The sequence below is a fragment of the Crinia signifera genome, chromosome 19, assembly GCF_055691185.1.
Source record: "Crinia signifera chromosome 19, ASM5569118v1, whole genome shotgun sequence".
NCBI lineage: Eukaryota > Metazoa > Chordata > Amphibia > Anura > Myobatrachidae > Crinia > Crinia signifera.
Genome location: NC_139226.1, coordinates 102,462,558 through 102,488,305, shown reverse-complemented (window position 1 = coordinate 102,488,305; position 25,748 = coordinate 102,462,558). Strand labels below are relative to the sequence as shown.

At 44.6% G+C, this 25,748-nt stretch overlaps 1 protein-coding gene across 1 annotated transcript; it reads right to left on the bottom strand.

The window, feature by feature from the left end:
- Window positions 1–2,994: 2,994 nt before the first annotated feature.
- Window positions 2,995–25,356, bottom strand: TREH (trehalase). The gene is made up of 15 exons (XM_083163046.1): window positions 25,221–25,356; window positions 21,060–21,160; window positions 17,684–17,831; window positions 15,011–15,098; window positions 13,953–14,053; window positions 12,770–12,862; window positions 11,026–11,142; window positions 10,823–10,945; window positions 9,869–9,918; window positions 9,603–9,791; window positions 8,188–8,405; window positions 6,956–7,067; window positions 6,596–6,708; window positions 5,113–5,166; window positions 2,995–3,735 (listed from the first exon to the last, which is right to left on the bottom strand). The coding sequence occupies exons 1-15, from the start codon at window positions 25,316–25,318 to the stop codon at window positions 3,595–3,597; spliced, it is 1,746 nt and encodes a 581-aa protein (XP_083019172.1). The 5' UTR covers window positions 25,319–25,356; the 3' UTR covers window positions 2,995–3,594.
- Window positions 25,357–25,748: the final 392 nt, after the last annotated feature.

Sequence of the window (25,748 nt, the reverse complement as noted above, 5' to 3'; positions counted from 1 at the left end):
GTAGGGGCTGACTTGTCCTTAGGACAAGTCAGCCTAATGGGTACTTGTGTAGTATGACGGCGCCCGATTTAATGTAAATCGCATACGATTTGCGGCCGATTCGATCCGCGATGCGATTTAGCATCCGATTTGCGTTCGATTTTCAGCCATTTCCTGCCGATTTGCATGCTATTTCATCCTTGCACACGCCCACTATCCAAGTCAGCCCAAAGCATGGCGGGTGGACGCGGTATCCACGTTGGTGTGGAGTTGATTTTATAAATATTGGCGAGCGTAGCGAGCCACCGTGCCCAAAGCGTGGAGAGCGCAGCGAGCCCGGCGTGGGGACGCGGAAAACACGTCAAGTAATCCATGCTACGCTCGCCACGCTTCGGGATCGTTTTTCATGTCCCCTCGCGGGGCTCGCCTCGATTCAGGCTCGTGGCTTGCGCTCGCCACGCTTTATAAAATGAACAGTACTTGTGTATTATTACGGCGCCCATTGCATACCACTAAATAAGGTATGCGATGGTAAGTGATATGAATGACCCGGAATGTACAATTAAATATCGCATAGCATCGCATGCCAGCAAATGGCATGCGATGCGATGCGATTTTTAATTGTACAAGCTTGCAATGATGGGTGCTTGCAATGTTAAATGCACCACCATTGTCAGCACCACCCCCACTATCAATGCCAAACCGAAGCGTGGCGAGCAGCGGCGGTACGCGTCCTCCGACCTCTTCATACCCCCACTATCCACGTCAGCGCGGAGCTGAATCTAGATAGTGTGGTGAGCCCAAAGCGTGGTGAGCACAGCGAGCCCCGCAAGGAGACACGGATTACTTTACGTGTATTCTGCGTCCCTTCGCCACAATTCGGGTTCAGTGGCTCGCTGCGCTCGCCACACTATCTAAATTCACCTCCACGCCAACGTGGATAGTGGGGGTATGGAAAGGTTGGAGGACGCGTACCGCCTCTCGCGGGCTCGCTGCCCTCGCCACGCTTCGGGTTGGCGTTGATAGTGGGGGTGGCATTGACGATGGGCCTGCATTTAACATTGTAAGCACCCAGGGTGCTCGTACAATTAAAAATCGCATCGCATGCCGCTATATTGCATACGATGCGATGAGATTCTGCCATATTGTCCACCACGCTGCTGATGCTGACAGCCGCGACCCGTCCTCCTGTCACACAGCCATACACAGCACGGGACAGTAATACTCCCCAGCCCCTGCCAGCACAGAGCATCACCCTGCGCCCAGCTACAGAAGCACCGCTGCTGCTATGGTGACACCGCGCGTCCGAGCATCTGCACTTCTGGGATCCCAAAGGGCTGCTCCTTATTGGATGCTGCCAGGTCGGCACCACCAACCAGGCACACGTGGTTTGGCAGTGGCAGCGCCTTCAAGTGGATGCCAAGCATGGCCACGCCTCCCAGTGTTGATTGGATGCTGTCAGGTGGCGCCATCAGTCCCTTCCCTATCACGATGTAATGCAGTGATAGACTCGGGTAATATAGATTAGCGGCTCTGGGTGGCAGTTACATGACTATTGTGCTCCCCTTTCTGGAGGCACGTGTAATGGGTGCAAACAGGAGTATGGATGCAAGGCCATGCCCCCACAATGCTGTGTGAGCTGCTGGCCATGCACCCAGCTGATTCTGACTAATTCCCTTCGCCCGAAAGGACCAGGATGTGATGTCAGGTGAGGGTGGAAGTTGTTTGATGCCCTTACAGTGTTTTGGATTTTGTGTCTAATCAAGGTTTGATGTAGGTTATTTTCTTTTTTTCTTCTACATTGCCTCGCCGCAGGTTACTATTCTTTCTTAAAGAAGATGTAGACCAATTTCATGATGGGAAAGGTCCTCCTGGGAAAGGGGATCTATCTGCTGCCATGCTCCTAGCCCATCTGCCTGCCTGAATAGATGCTGTGCTGTTATGCCAAATCTCCTTGCGCGGGTCCTTGGTGAAAATCCCTGGCATGTTAGACTCTGGGCCTCTGTTTTGGCACTATTCATCCACTTGCTTACTGATTTAGACACCTGAATTCTGATATTTGCATAACACCAACCTGTAGCAAGATACAGCCCATTACCCGAAAACAAGCCCGCTCAGGGAACACACAGCTGCCGGCAACTGGCAGCAGTGGAAAGATGTACCTTATGTTACATCAAACTGTGGGAGCCAACTATCAGATACCGGCTCCCACATGGATATTAGCGGGCAGATTGTGAGCTTTGTGGTGGTCAAAATTGATTGGAAATGAATGGTAATTACTGTAGGGACAAAAGCAGGCCCAAATGACATGATTTTAGCTCTTTTTTTGCGATTTGTTTAATATAAATACAGATCCAAGACCAGAATACATGAGGGTGGTTTTGCAAATCTTGAAATAAAATAAAGAACACAAAAATTAGTACAGATCCAAAACAAGTGGGTCAGTGCATATAATGATGGTTATTTTCCTTTATTTATATGGCATCACAAAGGATCCACAGCGCCCAATTACAGCGTACGTATACAAATAATGTAAACAGTGACTTATGGTGTGTACACACGGTGAGATTCCCTTGCTATTTAAATTAAGATTCGAGTGCTATGCAATCTTTGCTATCTCTGTACTATTTACATACAATTCATGCTATCTGCATTTGATTCGCAGTATATAGTCATTGCTGCCCCGTCTATCTGGGTTTCAATTTGTGCTGTCACGAGAACGCTCATCGGGATCGCAAGGTAAAAAACCTGTGCGATCTGCATACGATTTTGACCATATAGTCAAAATCTCATGCTGGATTGTACTGTGTGTACACAGCATAACAGCTAAATACAATAAAGGACAAGTACAGAGCACATGACTATAGCTACATCAGCAGGCGGCACTGAGATAACCGAAGGGTCTGGTGCAATTAAGTAAAGTACCCGCCGAATGTCCAACCTCCGACTCACGAGGGATGAGGACCCTGCTTGTCTATTTATGAAAATCTTTATTTCTATTTATAAATAATACAATATAAGCAAGATTTTAAATCCGTTTTATTTTCCAAAAAGTTTACAAAAAAAGTTTTGGCATTGAGAAAGCAAATACGTAATGTTACATCATGCCAAATACTGTAGGGAAATCAGAAACCAGTACAGTGGATTTGCAAACCAATATACCCCATTATATATACTCTGCCAAGTTCATAAAAGCTACTTCATACGTTATTTTATTAAGTGCATATTCTTATATATTACTTCATTAGTAACCAGTAATTATGCATTAAGTTAACCTTTTCGGTGGCATGAACCTGGCCTGTCATTGTAAATCTGGGATACATGGCGCACCTATAGTTCCTGATTGGAACAGTCTTTCACCCTATTAGAGAGAGGAAGAGCCCTGGCGACCTGTGACCTTGCCGTAACATTCCCCGTGTGATAGAGTGCAAACAGCGGCCAGTAGGGAACATGAAATCAGGAACAAACAGAACAAGAAGTATAACTGTACACAATGAAGGCAGTAATGCCCACATTCATTGGAAATGAAGAGAATAGACTTATGTAATGTTTAACACTAGGTGGTCATAGGAGAGATTCAGGCCGTAGTGGGCTGTGCTAAGAAGTAATAGAGGGCTATAACCATACAGCAATAATTAATATAGGCAGGGTGACAAGAGTCCAGGAGAATGCTGTGCAGATGGCAGAGCTGGTCAGGCGGGATCCGTAGCTGTCCAACAACTGCAGTATAACTCCATTGCTCCATCCGAAGCCCAGCTGAGGAGGAAAAACAGAACAGTCAGAGACTTTTACAATCCTACATGATAAAAGTAATCACATGTTGTAGCAGAACTTGAATCACAGTAACTGGTGCTTGCATTGTTTCCTGTAATAATAACTGTGAGTCAGGCTTGCCTACTCTCCCGGAATGGCCGGGAAGCTCCCAAAAATCGGGTCTGCCTCACGGCCCCCTGGAAAGGTGGGCAAGTCTCCCGCTTGCCGCCAAGAGCCTGTGCACTCCCCTTCCGGTGTTTACCGAAAATCGCGGGTCAGCGGAGAGGGGGTGGGGCTAAAATGACACATCAGGACACGGGTCTATAGGAACTTTAACATAAAACAGCCCGGTAATAGTAATCGTGGCAAGGACACGGGTCTGTAGGAACTGTAACATAAAACAGCCCGGTAACAGTAATCGTGGCCAGGACACGGGTCTGTAGGAACTGTAACATAAAACCGCCCGGTAATAGTAATCGTGGCCAGGACACCGGTCTGTAGGAACTGTAACATAAAACAGCCCGGTAACAGTAATCGTGGCCAGGACACGGGTCTATAGGAACTGTAACATAAAACAGCCTGGTAACAGTAATCGTGGCCAGGACACGGGTCTGTAGGAACTGTAACATAAAACAGCCGGTAACAGTAATCGTGGCCAGGACACGGGTCTGTAGGAACTGTAACATAAAACAGCCCGGTAACAGTAATCGTGGCCAGACACGGGTCTGTAGGAACTGTAACATAAAACAGCCCGGTAACAGTAATCGTGGCCAGGACACGGGTCTGTAGGAACTGTAACATAAAACAGCCCGGTAACAGTAATCGTGGCCAGGATACGGGTCTGTAGGAACTGTAACATAAAACAGCCCGGTAACAGTAATCGTGGCCAGGACACGGGTCTGTAGGAACTGTAACATAAAACAGCCCGGTAACAGTAATCGTGGCCAGGACACGGGTCTATAGGAACTTTAACATAAAACAGCTCGGTAATAGTAATCGTGGCAAGGACACGGGTCTGTAGGAACTGTAACATAAAACAGCCCGGTAATAGTAATCGTGGCCAGGACACGGGTCTGTAGGAACTGTAACATAAAACAGCCCGGTAACAGTAATCGTGGCCAGGATACGGGTCTGTAGGAACTGTAACATAAAACAGTCCGGTAATAGTAATCGTGGCCAGGACACGGGTCTGTAGGAACTGTAACATAAAACAGCCCGGTAACAGTAATCGTGGCCAGGACACAGGTCTGTAGGAACTGTAACATAAAACAGGCCGGTAACAGTAATCATGGCCAGGACACGGGTCTGTAAATTTGAAGGATCAGTGTGAAGAAAAAGACCATCCAATAAATATAGAGCAGCTCCATCTGTGGGTATTACCTGTACATCATATTCTCCCCCACCTCCTGGTTCTCCATCACCTTCAACATCGTACTGTAGAGCAATAAATATAATAACAGTTAGCAGTCAGCGCACAGGATACACAGAAGCACAAACCACTTTTTCCTAGCTATTCCCAGTGATTGGGAACATCTCTGCAAATACAAATCCGGCCCAAGTGCGGGGGGGGGGGGGGGGGGTCACAAAAGCAAATAATTTTTTCCTCTTTTGGTAAATATGCCCCATAGGGATATATTCAGTTAGACCTTACCCATCAATGGTGTAAATTTATCTATAGCTGGTTGGGACATCACTTTGAGTCTAGGACAAAAGGGGGTTATTCAGATTTGATCACAGGGCTGCGAATTTGCAGGCCTGGGGGATAATCGACACATAAGGCTTTCAGTACACATGAAGGCCATCTGGCAATAAGCTCCAGTGCCTTTTTAATCACTGGTTGGTTGCAAGGTGATTGACAGGAAGCCGGAATTTGGGGGTGGTAACCGGCTGCTTTCTGGGAGTGTCAGGCGTAGCCAGGCATTTTCAGGGTGGGTGCGTGATTTCAGCTCCAGCCCCGATCAGCCTGTTTGTATCGCTCTGGCTGAGTAAGTCCTGGGCTGCTCATAGTGGATAACGCATTCCATGGTGAGTGAGTTGCATATGGATTTGCAGCTAATCGCCGATCTGCGATATTTTCACAGGCTTGACCCATACCCTTGCACAGGGCAGGAGATCACTCTGGCTGGGCAGCAATTACCTGATATCAGGACTCTGCAAAAGTGGCAATCCAGAGATCAGGTCTGAATAACCCCAAAGTATAGTTCCCTACTTGCCCTAATATAAGGTTTGTCCTGCCCCATCAAAACCCACCACAGAGTTGTGGGCCACCCCCCGCGTTTCCCCCCCTCCTCCAGTCGCTCCCCCTGCCCCTCATCCCTGCTCCCGCGCCGTACGCCGGAACTCCTGTGCCCTGTCGCTGCCCCAGCCGCCGATCATAATAGGTGGCAGGCTCAGGGATGTTAGGAGCGGCTCGGGAGGACTCGGGTTCCCGAAATCCAGAGTCCCCCCGAGCCGCGCAGAACATCCGAGACTGCCGCCTGCTTATTACTAGAACTAATGGCGGCGGGGGCAGGGGAGCTGTGGCGTAAAATCGCCATTCCTGAGAGGTGAGGGGGATTCAGGGGAGAGCAGAGCGGCCACTGGGAGGGGGGGGGGGGTGCCCGGACAGGTGATGCGCCAGTGGTGAACACATGGACGTCACTGGCGCACACCTTCATTTTAGTGGTATGCCCGGAAATTTTCCGGGACAGCCCGCTGCGGCAGCGCAGCTGAGCCCGTAAAATTTCCTGGCATACCACTCAAGTGATTCAAGGATAATTCAAGTGAAATATTTAATCTTTCAACAACCTCCCCGACCTCTGCTCCTATTCCCCTGGTTGTGCAAGGCCTCAGAGATCCCACCGCTCCTGAATCCCTCACTTACTTTTTCAAACATGGCCTCATACTTCTTGTAGACTTTATAATTGACTCTGACCCATTTTTGGGCCAATTTAAAAGCAATTTCTTTTGCCTTAGAAGATTGTGTCTGTTCCAAGCCTGAAAGTGGCAAAACATGTGTTACATCGGTATTATGGTCCTTACTGTAAACTACAACATTCCTTAGCATTCTAAAGCACTTTATTCTACTGTAGAGAATTACAAGCAATATATAATAACAGTAATACTGTATGGGAGCATTGCACACTTCAGTATACATTATGTGACCGTTATACATGGTATTGGTCTCAAGTATTGGTCTCAAGTTTAAACAAACTGTTGGACTTATTTGTCTGGTTGCCCTCACCTTCAATCACCATGTGTTGTAGAGGTGCCCATCCATTGGGGAAATCCCACTGCTGCCCGGTGTTATTGAGCGAGGTTGGCAGTCCATTGTGGAAGGACAATGCGGTGCTTTCCTGCAGAAGTCACAAAGGGCATTTCATTGATTAGGAGCACTTTCTTTAGACCAGCCAATAAGCTCCTACCTGCCATATTACAGCCAGGCTGCGTTTGAGAAATGTCAGTTAGCAACTGACTTGGAGATCTCCCGGTTTTTTTAAATCTACCCATAAAAGTTAATAAATAAGACAGATCCAATAATCTCCAAACATGGAGGGATATAAATAGTCAGTTCAGTGTGAAAGGCCCACAATTATCCTCAGTAGTTGTACTCCCCGGGTTAGCCTTTCATCGGGTCTGGTGTGTCCAAGTACAGGACATTAAATAAAGGTCATTCGGTATAAAAATAATCTTGAAAAACTCATGTCGAAGTTGCCATTGTCGACCTAATGCTTGTTCCGAACTTCCAGCCATGTCGCCCTTACCCAATGGCAACCTATTTCAGGTGTGGACCTTTAGCGGTAGACCCAATGCATTTCCACCTAAATTGGGTTGACCCAATGACCCATATAACATGAAATATAAACAATGTGGCCAAAAAAAAAAAAAAACATCTGTTAACCATTTTTTTGTGTTGACCATGTCCGACCTTTTGACCCTGTTGAACATTTGTTGTCAATTTATTTTATTTATTTATTAACAGTTTCTTATATAGTGCACACATATTACGCAGCGCTTTACAGAGAATATTTTAACATTCACATCAGTCCCTACAATCTATATTCCCTACCACATATACAAACACACAGACATTCTAGGGTTAATTTTTTGTTGGAAGCCAATTAACCTATCTGTATATTTTTGGATTGTGGGAGGAAACCAGAGTACCCGGAGTAAACCCACACAGGCACGGGGAGAATATACAAACTCCACACAGTTAGAGCCATGGTGGGGATCGAACCCATGACCTCAGCGCTGTGAGGCAGTAATGCTAACCATTACACCATCTGTGCTACCCCAATCTATTATACCGCACTAGTTGCATTTACCCATAAGAGTATTGCCAAGTGTCCAGGTTTTGAGCACGCACAGAGTCGGCACGAATTAAGATATCAACAGATGGAATCAATTCCATGGGAGTACGCAATACAATTAGGAATAAATAAAACAATATTATAATACAAGATAATTAATGACCTCTAAATAGGAGACTGCTTTGTCCACAACCTCGGTGCCAGAGTAACACGAGGCCCAAAGTGGAGCCAAGTTGCTGGGGTAGAAGTTCGGATTGTGTCTGCTATCCTCTATATTAAAGTCCAGCCAGACTCCTAGTTCCTTGTCCCACAGAACAGCCTGCACAGCATCGAGTCGCTGTTGGAGAGCTTTGGAAAACTTAGCTGCCTCTTCCGGCATATCTGTAGCAAATGACAAGAACAGAAATGATACAATATAGAAACTATAATACAGCAAATTTTTGCAAAGGTTCAAAAATGTTCTAGAGTTTAATTAAATATAAAACCATAAAAGTGAACATAGGTCCGTTGTCTCAGTAGCAGTGTATACACATGTAGCCATCCTCATCTGTCCCTTAAATAGGATTAAGTGAGCCAGAGCCTCTGCTAATCCCCTGATATATATGGTATTGTAGGTGAGAACAATAGATGGTAATAAGCCATGGTGAGCCATGACTCACCAGAGAAGGTTAGTTGAGGAAGGCTCCATTTGTATGTGATGTCAGGAGGAATAACAAGTACATTAAGAGGCAGACACAGAGCATACGCGCAGGGGCGCTGTAAGAAAAGAGCGTATCTTGAGCCTGATTCAGACCTGATCGATGGGCTGCGAATCTTCAGAGTCCCAAAGGGGCCCCATAAAAATACCACGCCTGGGGGTATGATGTACGCCCTGGGCGCACCCTTAATTTTGCTCTGGAGAGATTTTTAAGATTTAGCAGAATTAACAAAGAATAATATTCTTGTAATTATCCATTACAAATATTAAATAGTGCTCCAGCCAATAAGATCTTAACTGTCATGTGTTTGAAAAATGGCAGGAGCTGATTGGCTGAAGCACCATTTATCATTTGTGATGAGTGATAATAAGAATATCACTTGTTGTTAAATCTGCCCCTTAGACACGTGCGCAGGTGAACATTAACCATGATCGATGTGTATACCGGCATTGTGTGACTCCGCGTCAGGCCCAATGTGATTGATCATTATAGGGGTGTGAGAAAAGGCCTATAGTGCAGGTGACCCAATGTTTTCCAGCAGCACAACTGATGTATACAAAAGAGGTCATGTGATCTCATGGTTAAATTCCTTCTGTATATTCTAAGAAAGTTGTGTATTAATCTAAGAAATTTGTTAATTAATCTAAGAAATGTGTGTAGTTATCGAAGAAACTTGTGTACTAAAGTATTTGAATTAATGCACAAAAAAATATTTAAATGGAAAAATGCCAACTGACCTGAAACCAATAAATGACTTGATCCATAGTCCGGTTTGATTAGATAATTTATAAAAAACATTCCTTTGTATGCTGATAACATATGATACGGTGCTTTTAGTGAATGGTTAATCATAAACTTCTTTGTTTAGACGGTGTCTCACCTAGTTCAGTATAGAACCTGGCCAGTGTTCTCTCCACACGGCACAAGATGGAATTGAGGTCCACCGGAACCACCAGGCTGGTGTTAGTGTCCAGCAGAGTACCCGTCGCCCCATAGAACCAGCGCGAGGAGAAGTCCCAACCAGACTCCGCAGCGGCTTTCAGCTCTGCATACACAGACTCCTTTGCTTCTAAATAGAAAAGGCTGCGTTATAGTACATTGGGATGAGAGCTACAAGAGCGACAAGGCAAACATAATGGGGTGTACCTGCTGTGAGGTTTTCCGCAAGCTCATAATCAGCAGAATAAGACTCAGGCCTGTAATTGACACCAAACAATGCAAGTTATTGATTACAGCTAATTACGTTTTATTTGTGACTTTCCTGCATGAGGTCCATTGGTTTTTGGTAACGTAGGAGTGTATTCAGTAAGCAGCGTGAGCTACTGTATAATGTGAATACAATGAACTAGATTAGTGGGATCAAGGGGATGGGGGTTATCTGCACAGCAAACGGGTGGAGGCTGTGGCCATATTGAGAGTGGGCAAGGCTAGGGGCCATATTGAAAGTGGGCAAGGCAACGGCCATTTTAGTGGAGGGGGCTCCGACAACTTATTTGCTGCTGTGCCCCTGCAAAACTTAATCCAAACCCTGATGTGGGGTATGTGAACTCCCACATAACACACAATGCACACATTTTCTTCTCAGATCATACAATTGGTCTGATACTGAGTTGGAAATAGAGAAAGAAAGAGCAAAGAACTGTGCACTTGGCAAGCCATGCTGTACTGAAGGGAGAGCAAATTCATACATTTGTTTGCATGCAGGGTAAATACAGGCTGCTTCTGCATGTAGCCCACATATGATGAACAGCTCTTTTTTTTACTTTTCCATCAGAACAGACTGAGTTAGGACACACACCTCTAATGTCTCAATCTATCTGCACATCTTAAGGTACATACACACTAGGCGTTTTTGCCCAGTGTGTATGCCGTACAATGATGTGAAAATCATTGGCCATTAAATCACTCAGGGATTCAGATCACTATCAGCGGGGATTCTGATCACTATCAACAGGGATTCACACCAGCCCTATACTAGGTGCAAGAGATCTGTTGCCGGATTTAATACCATATTGTAGCCTACTCAGTAATCCATTGTTAACACACTGCAGGAGGTATATATATATTGCATGGGTGCTAGCATAACTAGAATGAGCTCACCTGGGTCCCCCTACTGGTACATAATAGCGATTCATTGTGTAGTTCTTCCCGTCCAGTGTGACCGATACACTCCGGTTCTGCATCCAGAAGTCATACTCCTTCACCAGGAGGGGGATGCTCTCTCTTTGTGAGGGAATACATACATGTAAGTATTCATGCAGAATGATAAGTACTTGTCTCATACAGGTAGCAAGTGGCATTACCTGAGAAACGTGACATTCCGCTCTTTGGTCATGTAGCTCTCCATCATTAATGTAAGGAATGGCGGCTGGCTCCGGCGCAGGTAATATATTCTTCCCCCATTGGGGACCATTCCATATCTGTGAACATACAAAAGTTCTCTTCACTTTATCCTGAAGAAGAGCCGTTCCCTGTTCTGTGCTCCCTTCTCTACATCCCCACAGCACAAATGCCTTGATCTGTACCCGTGTCTTTACTATAATCTGTTTTCTACTGGGTTGGGTAAGAAATGTATAATTATCAGTGGGGTCATCATGTCGACATTAACCATTTTGACATTCATCATGTAGACAGCGATGAAATGTCAACATGGTAGAATGCTGTCTTTTTATCCTGGTGGCCCATTGGTCACTTACCTGCTGCTGATGGCTGCAGCAGGGTCTTCCCAATCCCAACAGTCATGTGACTGACTTCCAGTTCAGACCTAAGGTCCTTTGGTGTTCCGGTAACAGTATTTGACAACAATCCTTAACCCTACTCATAACCCTCCCTGCCACTCCCTAAACCTAATGACAACATTCTGACAATGCCGACATTTCACCTGTTGACATTTTAAAATTGTCTGAGAATGTCAACATGTACCTGTAGATATTTTTATAATATCGACATCTTAACTGTTGACACTGGGGTGTCGACCTTTTGACTACAAATATGTGAATGGTAACTATCCCTCTTATTGTCCCAAACTCCCCAGTAATCTTTACCTATGATGTTGTTTAGGGCACTATGTATATATTGGTATAGCTAACCACCTGTCTCCACGCCATCATGCACAGTGGGAGCTGGGGTGTACACCACCCTCCCCTGCTGTAACGGGTGGACAGGACAGTGTCAGCAGCTGTTGTGAGAGATATAACAAACTGCTGAGAAACGTGTAGAGCTGAGTGAGTCTGGCTTAGGATAGATTACAGTGGTAAAGTCAGGAAGCAGAGCGGATATCAGTGCTGTGTATTACCATAGGGCCCTTACACGCGGTCCTACCACGCCTCTCCTTGCTCCTCCCCTTGCCCAAACATTCCCTGACCATGTTCCTTGCTTTTCCGCCTATCACTACGCTTTGTTTAAGCCTTGATAAAAATCACCAATCTAATTTTTGTTTTTGTCTCTCACCCATCCACCATATACAGCAGGGTTGCCGACTCTCCCGGAATGGCCGGGAGTCTCCCGAAAATCGGGACCTCTCCCGGCCCCCCAGAATGGTGGGCAACCCTCCCGGATTCAGGGGGGAACCCCCTGTGCCCCAGATCGCGGCATTAAAATGCTGCAATCCTCGGGTCTCAGAGGAGGGGGCGGAGCTAAAATGGCACAATTGCGTCATTTTAGCCCCGCCCCCTCCACGGAGATCCGTGAATTCGGCAGTTTGCCGCCATGGGGACGGGGCTTAGTGACGTCACCAAACCCCCCTTCCCCCGACAATCGGGTTCCCAACAGTCAGTATACTGAGTGCCGGTGCTCCGACAGGGGGAGGGGGGGCGAGTGCAAAGAAGACCCTTGCGGGCTCGGTGGCTTGCTTCGCTCGCTACAGGTTCTATTCTCCCTCTATGGGGGTCGTGGACCCCCACAAGGGAGCATAACCCCTGGCAGTCAGGATCCCCCATGTCGAGGCACCGGCAGTCAGGATCCCGATGTCGGTATACTGACTGTCGAGATCCCGATTGTTGAGCTGTCATCCGGCACCCCCACCATATACAGGAAGTTGTCTCTCACCCATCCACCATATACAGGAAGTTTTCTATCATCCCTTTGGCTGTGTCACTCATTTCTGAGAGAAGAAGTCCATTAATAACCCAGTAGGAATCCCTAAGAGTAAAGAAGAAAATACATGTCATCAGATCTAATATAAAAGTCTCAGAACACAGTGGTGAATACATATGAGGAAGCTTGTGTACATGCATGCGGTCTATGGGGGTTATTCAAACGCGATGGTATGGCTGTTAACTAACTCTTGTGTTACTGCATTGATAATGAGAAATTACTGTATTATTCATTTCCCAAATACTTACAGATGTGGGGTTATTCAGATGTGTACAAAGTGGCTGCGTCAGTAGCAGAGTACCTATTGCACAGGATCCATACTGCATAGGAGTGAACAGGTCTGGCGACGATGGGCAAAGAGTGTCATCAGACTGCCAGTGATTGACAGTCTGATACGGCATGTGTGCAGGGAGGGGTCAGCCAGGAGGCGTGTCATTGCCATTCAGAGGGAGAGAAGAGGCCAGGATGGTCAGAAGGCTCCAAGGGTCACACCCCTGGTTAACGGTGCAGGGAAGGATCCGATACTGCACCCTAAGGCTGGTTTCACACACTCCGGTTTTGTCCGGAAGGCAAAAAGCCGGACACATTTTGTCCGGCTTTTTGCCTGACAGTTGTCTCTTTCACATGCACCGGCTCAGTGAGCCGGTGCTATGTAAATTTGAGGGTAAAAACTGAAGTGACGTCAGTTTGGGGGCGGTGGAGAGCTAAAACCGGACACCAAATGACCGGTGTGTGTGAAAGGCCCCCATCGCCCTCAGCACACACTGACCTGTGAGGACGGGACGGCCACGGCACGGCAGCCGGACACTGCAGTGGAAAGATCCGGCTGCTACCCGGTAGCCGTGCCGTGGCCGTCCCGTGTGAATGGACACATAGCTGTCCATTACACACTGCAGGGACGGCACGGCTTTTAAGCCATGCGGGATTTCACCGTCCGGCAGGAGCCGGACAGTGTAAAACCACCCTAAGACCATAATCAGTAATGCAGTAGAAGGCGTGATGCCTCTGCTGTAATGCCATATTAGCGCTATCACTACTACTTCCATGTAAGCAGCGATAGCATCTCCAATCACATCTGAATGCGGGCCCTTATCTTATACAGTATGTTATATACACAATGCTGATCTTAACCCACCAGTAATAAAACTCTCGGAACCGACCACCCGGCACTATAATAGGATTTGGCACATAGATCTGTGAGTAGCGATCTGGCTTCTCCTTTACGTCTTCGCTGATCTGTAAGACAAATAGGATCGAGTCAGGTATATAATATATAATCTTATTCTTATTTGGCACCAATCAAAACACTCGGGGCTGATTCAGGGTTGGATGCAGCTGCGTCAATGTCGGTGTCATTTCCATCTGCAAGCATTATCCAGAGCGTGCTACGAATCCCTTCCCTGATGTACACAAATGTGCGAGGACGGCCAGAGCCAGTAGACGCTGATATACCAGTTATGGTTTCTTCCTGTGCATCATCACTCTCCCCATCAAAACTTGTAGCAGCCCATTGACAGGTGCAGATTATCCATCTAAATATAGGGATGGCCATCGTTGCCATTGCTATCGATGGTTGCCATCGATGGCAATAGCGCAACTGGCCATCAATGGTGTTAAAATATGTAATAGATGACCATCAATATTTTTACCTATTGATAGTCATCCATTTTGGTTGACTTATTGGCCTGTGGGCCAATTAAAACACAGTGGCGGGGCTTTGCGAGTGCCGGGTGGCGAAGCTATGCTACGTGTCCCGGAAATTTGGGGGGGAAAAAACAGCAAAACCTTGATGGAGGGAAACCATCTAGTTCTCCCCATCAATGACAAAAGTATTTGAAATCGGCCATAAACCATCGATGATTTCAAATCATCGATGGTCGATGGTCATCTCTATATGAGTATGGCCTCCTATGTGGCGGATGGATATCTGTGTATGGAACTATTTTAGCCGACATGCTCTCGACAAGCCCATCTCCGCGTGTTCTCTAAACCACCTCGCTGTCACGTTCAAAGATCACCCACTACATTTTCAACTCATTTCTGACACTGCGCCTCCTGGATGCAGGCTATCTGGGTGCAAGCGCAGTGAGACCGATGCTTACGTAGAAGAAACAAATAGTTCCTCTGCGTCCAAAATCGGCAGTGCATGTGACATAGAATCAGGCCCATTATTACAAAATGATCTACCATTACCTTCCTCCCCAAAGACTTCCATATGTCATTTAGCTCTGCTGCATATGTACGCAGGTCTGAATCCGCGATACGAGACAAAAATGTAGGGCTGCAAGAAGAAAGATAGACACATAATGAATGGCAGATACCTCAGGGACAGACTTAGCCAGCGCCATCTTATATGTAATAAAAACTCATTATCATCGGCAGGCAGTTTCACTTTTCAGTATTTAAAACCTTAATACCAGCAGATGACCGCTAGTAAACGCATTGTTCTTTTGCTTTTAAGCCATAAACACAATCAGAAGCAAAAGGTTTTAGAGCCCAAGGCTAAGGGGGGTATTCAATCCATTATCGAAAGCTGGCTGGCAGTTAAAGAGAGACTCAATACTACCACCGCTCTGTGGTCCATGACTATGACTAGAGGACCCTGGAGGTGCATTCTGGCCGGAGGTAAGAAGTAGGAGCAAAAGGGGCTCCTGTCACCCACTCTCTCCCTATCACCCTTGCCTCCCTCTGCCTATCATTGTCACCCTCTGTCTCTCCCTATTTACTTCTCTCTGTCTTCCTCTGCCTCTCCCTAGCACTCTCTGCCAACTTCCCGTCTCTGTCTTCCTCTGACTTCCTTTATTACCCTCTGCCTCTCCCAATCACCCACTGGTTCTCACTATCTTCCTGCCACTCAACCACCTCTACTTGTCACTAACTGACTCTCCAATCGCCACCAGCTTCTCCCGCTGTCACCCACTAGTGCTTCTGCCCATTCATCCACTACATCTCCCATAGGGCAGAGGATGAAGGCCCAGATTACATGTTTACACCGGGGCCCGCAACGCAGAAGTTCTGCTACTGCCCACATTCTTCCCTTAATGTTTTGCGCAAAGGACACCAGTTTCAAAGTCAATAAAGTTGTCTGTATCATTTACTTGCATGTGCTAAAAGCCTGCTTTGTTCATTTGTTTGGTAGGCATGCCAGGAATCCAAGTATTAGTAGAATCTTCAGCTGAGTTTCACTTTATAATATTGCCTAGAGTTGGCAGTTCTCGCTGGCACATCTGCCAAGACTATGACACCGGTTTCCAGACATATACAGTACCCCCCAAACACCCTTTCTTGTGGAAAAAAACTCCCTACTAATTTTGACTTTGACTTGAGTTGATCTCTGACTGTTTTCTGTTGCAGCAGATTCATTGTGACTATGGCACAAACTATCCATATTACTGACTAAAAGAAGTTAACTGTATCACCACTTAATTGGTGCCAGTTCCTAACACCAACAGTAAATCAACCTCAGAACTATAACAAAACCAATGTGTCTTCGTTTAAAGCAATTGCCTATCCGCTTACAGCTCTTCACATTACATTTCCATAAAGACTTGATGCCAAAATACATTTGCCACTTTTTGTCATTCTCCAGGTGAGATGTACTAAGCCTTGGAGAGGCTTATAAAACAAATATCAACCAATCAGCCCCTAGCTGACAGTTTATAAAACACAGCCTGTAACAAACACAGGGGCAGATTTATTAAGCTCGGTGAAGTGATAAAGTGTCTGGTTTTTATCACTGGCCAATCAGCTCCTACCTGTCATTTTTCAAACCAAGCCTGTAACTTCACAGGTAGGAGCTGATTGGCCGGTGATAAAAACCAGACACTTTATCACTTCACTGAGCTTAATAAATCTGCCCCACAGTTAGAAGCTGATTTTCAGACACTTTATCACTCTCCACGTTGTCACTCTCCAAAGCTTAGTACATTAAGGGTCATCTTAACAGCATAGTAGGCTCTGGGCAAAGCAATTGGAAATGAACTCTGTTGCGCAATTCAAATTGCAGCCAACCAATCCATAGGGGTTATCGCGCTATGTATCTAGACAAGCAAAAAAAAACACAAAAAGTGTATATGGTAGGCGCTATAAAGACAAAGTTTTCCTTTCTGTGCAAGGCAAATCCTAGACCACAATATTAATGCTGGGATCAAACTAACCAATGAGCCATTAGGAATAAGAGACTGTTGGACATAATCTCTTTAGTACATATATACTGTTAGTTCTAGACTAGTTCAGACAATGGGCCGTATTCAATGTGGCCGGAGGGGTTAAACGGCGGGGATCGCCAAAAACAAGCTTTCCTTGCTGATTAACCCCTGCGCCGGCCGCTCACCCTATTCAACGCACTGGGGAAATCCTTGCTGTCAGATGACAGTGAGGATTCCCTCAAACAGCGAGGCTTGCGGCTAATGCAGGGAGCCCGCTGCATTTAGCTGCAAGCCTCGCTGTTTTAGCAGCCGTATACGCCGTTTCACCCTCACTCCAAAAACCTAATGAGGGGAAAACAGCGTGTGCAGGGGGTCAATTAAATACTCACCCTGCGAGCTGTGAAAGCGAGCAGGCAGCACTGCTCACTGTCACAGCTCGCAAAAAGCATTGAATACACCCTTATTTCTGGCAGTTTTTTTTAAAAGCCTTCTTTGAATTATGGTAAATAAATAAGCATATTGTCAGCTACATTATTAGTGGTACATGAATACTTTATTTCAACTTGATGTCTCAAAATCTTGAAGTATGTTTCTCTATTACAAAATAGTATGTCCGCTCCCCCCCCCACACACACACATACACACCGTCTGGATCCCCTCGCTATGCCCCTTAGGGTAATGGTTAAACAATTCAGTTTTTGTTGTTTTTACTATGTACCTTTCATGCCAGTCTGGGGGGGCCCATGGTGAGAATTCTATTCCGGGAGGATGAAAAGATGTGTTGAGAAATTTTATTATCTTCTCCCGATCCACGATTCCCCCAGTAGCGCCTGACACCACACTTTGAAATTTCTTATGTATCCTGGCTGCAGAGAGAATATGTACGATAATTACTCAATATGTATTTCTACGTCAATGCAAATAACACATTAAAACACATATAAAGTGTACAACACTTGTTTGGATAATTTATTCCACAATCCAAATGAACTTGAAATCTACAAGATTCTCTAAGAAGGGCGTCAGGATTCAGCATCTGGTTCTCCATCACTTATCTGTATGAAGATGGTTGACTCTCTTCCAGCAGGGGTCTCAGTGTTCTTGTGGCAGCAGCACATAATTCCAGAGTTCAGGCCTGCTCTGGCCCTTGTACTTTTCCCTCCAGGTCTGTGGACAGAGCCTAGCTATCTTGGGTTATGTTAGGTGACCCCTCAATCACCAATGATGCAACAGGATTCAGCCATGTGAATCAGGCCACCAATCCAAGGGCAACAAGGGGTATTAAAGGCTGTCAAGGTGCACTAGCAAGCTGCCAGTGCAACGTTGTCGACTACTTCAATCTTTGGCTCCAGGTCTCCAGTGGCTGCATACAGATTCTGCACTACAGTTGCCAGATACTGTAGCAGCCCTGATTAAGTATGCAACTCTTCTACTTCAAGCTCACTAATCAGTCCCTTCGGTCCCCACCTGTCTTCTTCAGTTACCAGTCCAATGCCAGTCCAATCCACAGCCCTACAGATCCCAACTCAGCACCCAGAGAACCCAGGTCAAGTGTGTCTCCTCCTTATATCAGCACCAATCCAGACCACTCCCACCCAGCAGGTGCACTCATTATTATTTATACACATTTTAAAAGATCCACAGGTGGAGCTAATTATGTCATTCTGTGTGAAGACCTGGAAAACGTGCACTGTTGGGGGTACTTGAGGACCAGGGTTGGGAACCACTGCCTTACGCCATCTGGGTGACATCTAAACACCCCCCCCCCCTCTAGCTATTTCCTTTGGGACATCACCACCTGTTAATCCTTGGATCTCCAACTCCAGGAGCCTAATATATTCCAGCGGTACTCCAAGCCAAACCAGGTACAAGGGCTGCAACAGTGTTTGAAAGTCAATTGGGGACTTCACCTATTAAAAGGACTGACCAATATAGGAACAAGAGGGATTCATACTAAGTATACTGATATTTCTTCTTTGTGTCCATATACACTATTTATTATTATATTTGAAGTGCATATGTCTTTTGTTTTAATTTGTTCAATTGCATATTTGCATTTTTTTTTATGTTTTTTTTATAGCCAATTTATCCTACTCACAATATGTTAGTACTCCTCTCCATCCCTTTTGCTATTGTATAGACTCTGGGCCTGATTCTGGTTCACTCGCAATAGCAATTTCTCTGGTGGACAGAACCATGGGCACTGCATGGGGGGCAGATGTAACATGTGCAGAGAGAGTTAGATTTGGGTGGAGTTTGTGCTTCAAACTGATATTTATATTGCATTGTAAACATAAAGCAGGCAGTATTTACCCTGCACAGAAACAAAATAACACCCAAATCTACCTCTCTCTGCACATGTTACATCTTCCCCACCTGCAGTGCACATGTTTTTGTCCATTATATGGGAACTGACCTTCCCTTGAGTGAGCAGTTTTACACAAAAAGTGAGTGTCAATTTGGCTAGGTTTAGTCATCTCTACAGACCAGGTGCTTGTGTACTAATTAACCTTTTCACAAACATTTAGCGAAAGACGGTGTGAATATGAAAGTAGATGCAGTAAGGGCATTGACTTATACCCCTTTCAGACAAACACAAAAATCCAGGGATTTTTCACATGCACTCGCAGAATCCCGGGACTAGCATATGTCTGAATGGCTCTACCCGGAATTTTAGTTGACTAAAATCCCGAGTCCTGCGCACCTGCAATGGACCCGGGATTTTTAAAAACCAGGAACTGTACCGGGTTTAAAATTCTGGGCAGTAGATCTGAAAGGGGAATAAATAACAGTATCCATTCCAAAGTTGCCTACCCTCCTGCATTCTGCAGGAAACTCCCTGAAATAGCAGTTCTTTCCCTCATTAGTCTAGCAATCTCCCTCATGTCACCTAGCCCACATTACACTGTTACATTTTTTGGGGGAAAAAGGAATGAGAGACAGATACATTTACATTGAATCATCAGCACCATTTCCCAGCACTTTACCAAGTATATTAGCTCTTACTCCTTTGGGGATCCTCTACATTTGGATATGTCATTTTAAAAGATTCCTCTCAGATGTAGCAGTGCACACCCACGTTTCTAGGTGCCACGTTCACAATCTCTCCATATATGGAACTAAACACACCCTTTGGGAGGAGCATGACACGCCCCCTCAATGAGGCGGTGTGCAAAATTCTACTATCAACTATAATCTCCCTAAAACTAGTTTTCAAAAGTAGGCAAGTATGATCCATTCTATATCCTAGTATATGCACTTTCGGGGACACGGTCATAAGGTTGACAGTGTCTGGGTCGACGGTCCAAAGTTGACCACTATCAGTCGACATGGTCAAAAGGCCGACATGAAAAAGGTCGATGTGAGTTTTTCATGATTTTTTTTTTTTTTTAACCAACTTGTTCATACTTTAAAAACCCAGTGGGCATAGAGGAAGAATAGAATAGTGTGGCAAGTGCTAGCAAGGAGCCATGGCCAAATTATGGCGAACACAGCGAGCCACGTCGACCGATGTTGACAGATAAAAAAAGTAAAAAAACTCATGTCGACATTTTGAGCACGCTGAAACTAATGCACATCAACCTTTCTGATGTGTCGACCTTTTGACTATCGGCCAATAGTGGTCAAACTGTTGACATTTCATACAAGTCCGCTTTTCCCTGTATTCGGAACACAAAAAGGTAAATTTATCAGACTATACCAGTGGTTTCCAAAATTTCTTCATCAGGGCGCCCTATAATCATTTATTCAAGGCACCCCTAGTCAAAAAGTTTGTTATGGATAAGTAAATAAAATAAAGTAAATTGTGCTTAACTGTCACCCATATGTGGTGGGGAACATAGCTGTGGTTCTAATTGTCCATACATTTTATGATTGGCAGCCACCAGCACTGGTTATGCATTTCACTTTGAGCAAAAATAATTTGTTCTGGTCATAGACCCCCAACCCGAGGCACCTTTGCAAACATCCTGAGGCACCCAAGGGTGCCTAGGCACACAGTTTGGGAACCACTGGGCTATACAAATTCCAGGTCCTGTAAACAACTTCTTCAACATTAACATTGGCATAATCTTGAATAAAAAAGTGGAACTCACCTGGCGTGTCCTTGAGACCCATGTCAACAAAATGTTTATCATCATCAAAAATCTTGGCCATCTGGACATGATGAAGGACATTTCCTGTGCAATAGATTTTGCTGAGATTGCGGGTGATGGAAGACGGGATAGTGGTCAGTGTAAGTGGGGTTGGAAGGAAAGAAGAGAAATCAATATATTGGGAGAATTTTGGAAAGAACAAATCACACACACACAGATGAAAAGGCAGCATATGTATTATATCAAAGGTCATTTTTGTAAGCAATCAATAATACACAGAACACATTCAACAGTATTACTCTAATGTGCAGGTGGCGCAATAGTCAAAGTTACTGTACTGTTTTAATGCTGTTTTGATGTACCCACTTATCTTTTATATGTTTTTATACCTTTTTATTGTATAATTTATGTGTGCTTTCTTTAAAACGTTTTAATTAATGGAACCAGGCCGATTAATTATTTGCACACTTATCTTATTATATGTAACATTAAGTTAGTGATAGATCTCCAGAACAGAAGGAACATACCGCCTCCAGAAAGATACCCAGATGTGGGAATCGCAGCTCTGTAAATAGTGAGTATGGTACGCACAACCTACCCTAATAGTGATTACAGATGTTGAGTGTCTCTGGAGGCAGATGAATGTTTAAAGAAACCTTTATATGTGTTTCATCGTTTTTATGCAAGTGTGGCCCCGCTCTATTTAACCTTAAGGACATACCACTATAGTCTCCTGCTGACCCTGATCCACAGTAATAGGGGTTGTCAGAACACTTTGGGTGATCCCATTTATTCAAACCTACCACAGTATGATGAACTCGTGTTATCTATGCCATTTACATATTAGATCCATCATGTTCAGGAGAGGACAATACTAAACATTTATCTAGTTTATTCTATAAAATGATAGTTGGTTCCCCCTCTGGAATCAGAGTAGTCAAATAGTTGTATGATGCTTGTTAGCAAGTCAAATGGCTTCCAGCGAGCTAAATACTATCCCTAAAAATCTAAGGATGAAATAAATTGAATTTACCGGCTGAACAAACGTCATGTTAGATGGGTGTTTTATTTAAATGAACTGTGCCCTTAACTAGAGAACCAGTAGGGAATAGTGAAGATGATTATTATTGTAAGGTGTTACACTGTCATCACATTATATTTACTAGCGTAATGTTATAGTGGACTTGTGCAGTCGCACCCATACCTTAATTTAGGGTGTGTGTGTACACATGGTGGAGGAACCAGATTTTGAATCCCGCTCATAATACTTTAGTCAAACTCTTCCCATGCCAAGAGAGCAGATTTACAGATACTCCCAATCATTTGGTAATCTAGGCAGTGATGACATTTAGGAGAAGTAAAACTAATCCTGATGTCCATGTTTAAATGACTTTGCAAAGCTTGTACATTTGGTACAATGGGAGAGTTAAGGAGCCTACACACCGGGAGATGTTCTAGATCTCTCAGAACACAGCACTGCACAGCGATGTGCCAGTGAGCGATCTGCCAGGGACAGTGTTCCCCGGTGAGAACACTGGCACTGACCTCCAATTAACTAGATTTAGCCAGAATGCTGGATATTAATTGCCGGGCAATAGAGACACACGGGGCCGAGCATCACTAAATTATGACAACAATAGCACTGGTATGTAATATGATCAATAAAGCTGCCACCACATCATAGAGTGTAAGGGACAGAGCAGAGCTGCTGCACATCCCTGTGTACCAGCTTCTTATAGCACATTTACTGTAGGTGTGAATCTGAGCCCTCAAACATGGCAATGGACCAGAGAGCAGCTGCCAGGAGGAAGAGACCGGAGCCTTACCATGAAGTGGTAGATTGGGAGAATAGAAAGTGCAGTACTGGTTTTATTATGTTTGTGTATTTATTATATGTTTAACCTTTTCCTGACCACTTACCATATTTAAATGTTTGAAACAGCCTATACTATAGAACATCTGTACTGTATTCCATACACTATCTAATGTATAAAAAGACCACTTTTCAGGGCTGGTACTGCTCCCCCAGACTTCTGTACTTACTCCAATGCGTTGCAGAGTGAGATATTTTTGGGTTACATTTGGAAACCCCCCTTTTAAAAATCCCGCATTTGCCACTGCACACTAATACCAGATTGATATGGGCACTGGTGCCAGATTGAGATTGATATGGGCACCAATACCAGATTGATATGGGCATTGGAGCCAGAGTGATATGGCCACTGGTGGAAGATTGAGATGAATATGGGCACCGATACCAGACTGATATGGCAGAATGGCTAGTTTTCTAGGCACTTTGAATGACACAAAATGGTCAGGGCACAGAAACGTGGACTTACTAATAGCAATTTCCTTTAAAAAAAAGTTTAAATGAATAAAGACCTATGGGGTGGATGCATCAATGGCACAATTGTGACCAAATCTCAACTTTCGAAGCAGATTTGGCCACATTCCCCATTTGTGCCATTTTTGGTAACATCATCTATAGATGGTATTGCCTAATAATAAGTAGTCTTCGCACTGCATTGTACACAGAGAGGTATCTAGACATGGCTCGCTGGCCAATGGCAGCCAATGCGCTGTAGGTCACCTGCGTTATAATCCAGAAATCCTTATATCACAAAGGACAGCATAGAGTGTTACTAAATGCTACTATGTTTGCAATCAGTGGCGGGATGTATCACATGTAAAATTCTATGCTTCATGCGTGTTGCCTCCGCCCGGAGTCCGCTTGCTCCAAACTCTACATCTTTCTGGATTTCAGCGTAGAATAAATATTATTGTTTTATTTGACTTTTTCCGAATGACGTTTTAGCTGTGCCAGATGTATTAATCTGTTTATCCGCCAGCATTTTAATCTATTTGTTTGATAAATACCTAATCTGATCATGATGTATTTTTTGATCTACCGTCTACCGAATGGAAACTAGGGACTCAAGGGTAATTATGCCACTATATAAAGCATTGGTGAGACCTCACCTAGAGTACGGAGTACAGTTCTGGGCCCCACACTATAAAAAGGACATCATAGAATTAGAAAAAGTCCAAAGGCGAGCAACAAAGCTTATTAGGGGAATGGAGAATTTAAGCTACGGGGAGAGATTAAGCAATTTGGGACTATTTACATTAGAAAAGAGACGTTTAAGGGGGGACATGCTCAACATGTACAAGTATATCAAGGGCCAATATAAGGAACTGTCACACACCCTATTTTCTACTAGAAAGGAATCTAGGACGCGAGGGCATGAGTATAGATTAGAAGAAAAAAGATTTCATTCAGCTAGTAGAAAGAATTTATTTACGGTCAGAACAGTCAAACTCTGGAACTCTCTTCCCAGAGAGGTGGTAACGGCTGGCTCATTAAATGCGTTCAAGGCAAAGTTGGACAAACATTTACTGGAGAAAAACATCCATGGGTACAAATAAGAAATATAATTTGTCTGTAAAATACCAGAATCAACCAAATCAGCAATGGATATCTATACCAGGTTGAACTAGATGGACGCAAGTCTTTTTTCAGCCTTACCTACTATGTAACTATGTACATTTTAGTGAGTGTATTATTTGCTGCCAAGTCTTACCTGGCAATGTCGCCAAGTTGGAATGTGAGAAACGTGTCTTGTTCCAGTCCTGTAACCATTGTTTCCGACATCTTATGTAGATGTTTTTCCAATACAAGCTGTGTCGGAAACTGGTTTGAATTGTGCACATGCTACATCCAGCAGAAGTTAGCTGGTACAGGTGTTATTTTATGCTACTTATAAGGACATTTGATAACCCATATTCCAAGAATTGTTATTATAAGCCTATATGTTGAAAAATTATTTGTTAATGTTGGGCATGAAGTCCATAATGCAAATATTTTATCATATCGGCAAATACATACATGTTCTAGGTTTCAAGTTCTCAAACTCGGTCCTCAGGACCCCACACAGTGCACATTTTCCAGGTCTCCTCACAGAATCACAAGTGAAATAATTAGCTCCACCTGTTGATCTTTTAAAATGTGTCAATGAGTAATGAGCGCACCTGCCGTGAACCTGGAAAACATGAACTGTGTGGAGTCCTGAAGACCGAGCTTAGGAACACCTGTTCTACAGTATGTCTCTAATATGTCAAATACAAACCCTTCTGGAATATTAAAATGAGCTGAATACTCACCTATCACATGGAGGAGGTAAGTCCTCAGCAAGACCAGACATGTGCAAGACACATAGCGCCATGGAGAAAGTCACCCACCAGTCTAGCCACCCTGCCATGGTAGGTCTCAGAGACAAAAACCCAACCACGTCCTGCTCAGAGGTCCACAGAGGGAAAACAGCAGGAGAGATCAGGGTGAGTGAGTTATTAATACTCTGCCTCCTGGCATGCCACTGTCTCTCCTCCTCCGCCCATGTGCTTTGTCACTTTAACTCCTTACATCTGGATCATTGACCTAAGTTATGAACCTGATCTTAGTACAAAGTCTTGAAACCTTTTCTGTAAACAACTGAACCAGAAGTTGGGACAAGTGCACAAATGGGAAGGTGGGAAAAGTACAGTATACAGAACTAAAGGATTTCATTTTATCTCTGAATCGCCTTTTTTTAAATGAATTAAAAAATTCAGGAACATCAGACCTTCTCAGTCCTCTCCCCAAGCCCCCCCGACATGTCATATTTGGTGTCTCTTTATGGTGAAATGCTGATC

Bases quoted from the DNA above. Each gene is read 5' to 3' on its own strand.
- TREH (XM_083163046.1), bottom strand. From the start codon at position 25,318: ATGGCAGGGTGGCTAGACTGGTGGGTGACTTTCTCCATGGCGCTATGT. The intron at 14,054-15,010 runs GTAATGGTAGAT...TTTGTCTTACAG, and splicing joins GGAAGTCTTTGGGGAGGAAG to ATCAGCGAAGACGTAAAGGA. The intron at 12,863-13,952 runs GTGGGTTAAGAT...CTTTACTCTTAG, and splicing joins TTCCGAGAGTTTTATTACTG to GGATTCCTACTGGGTTATTA.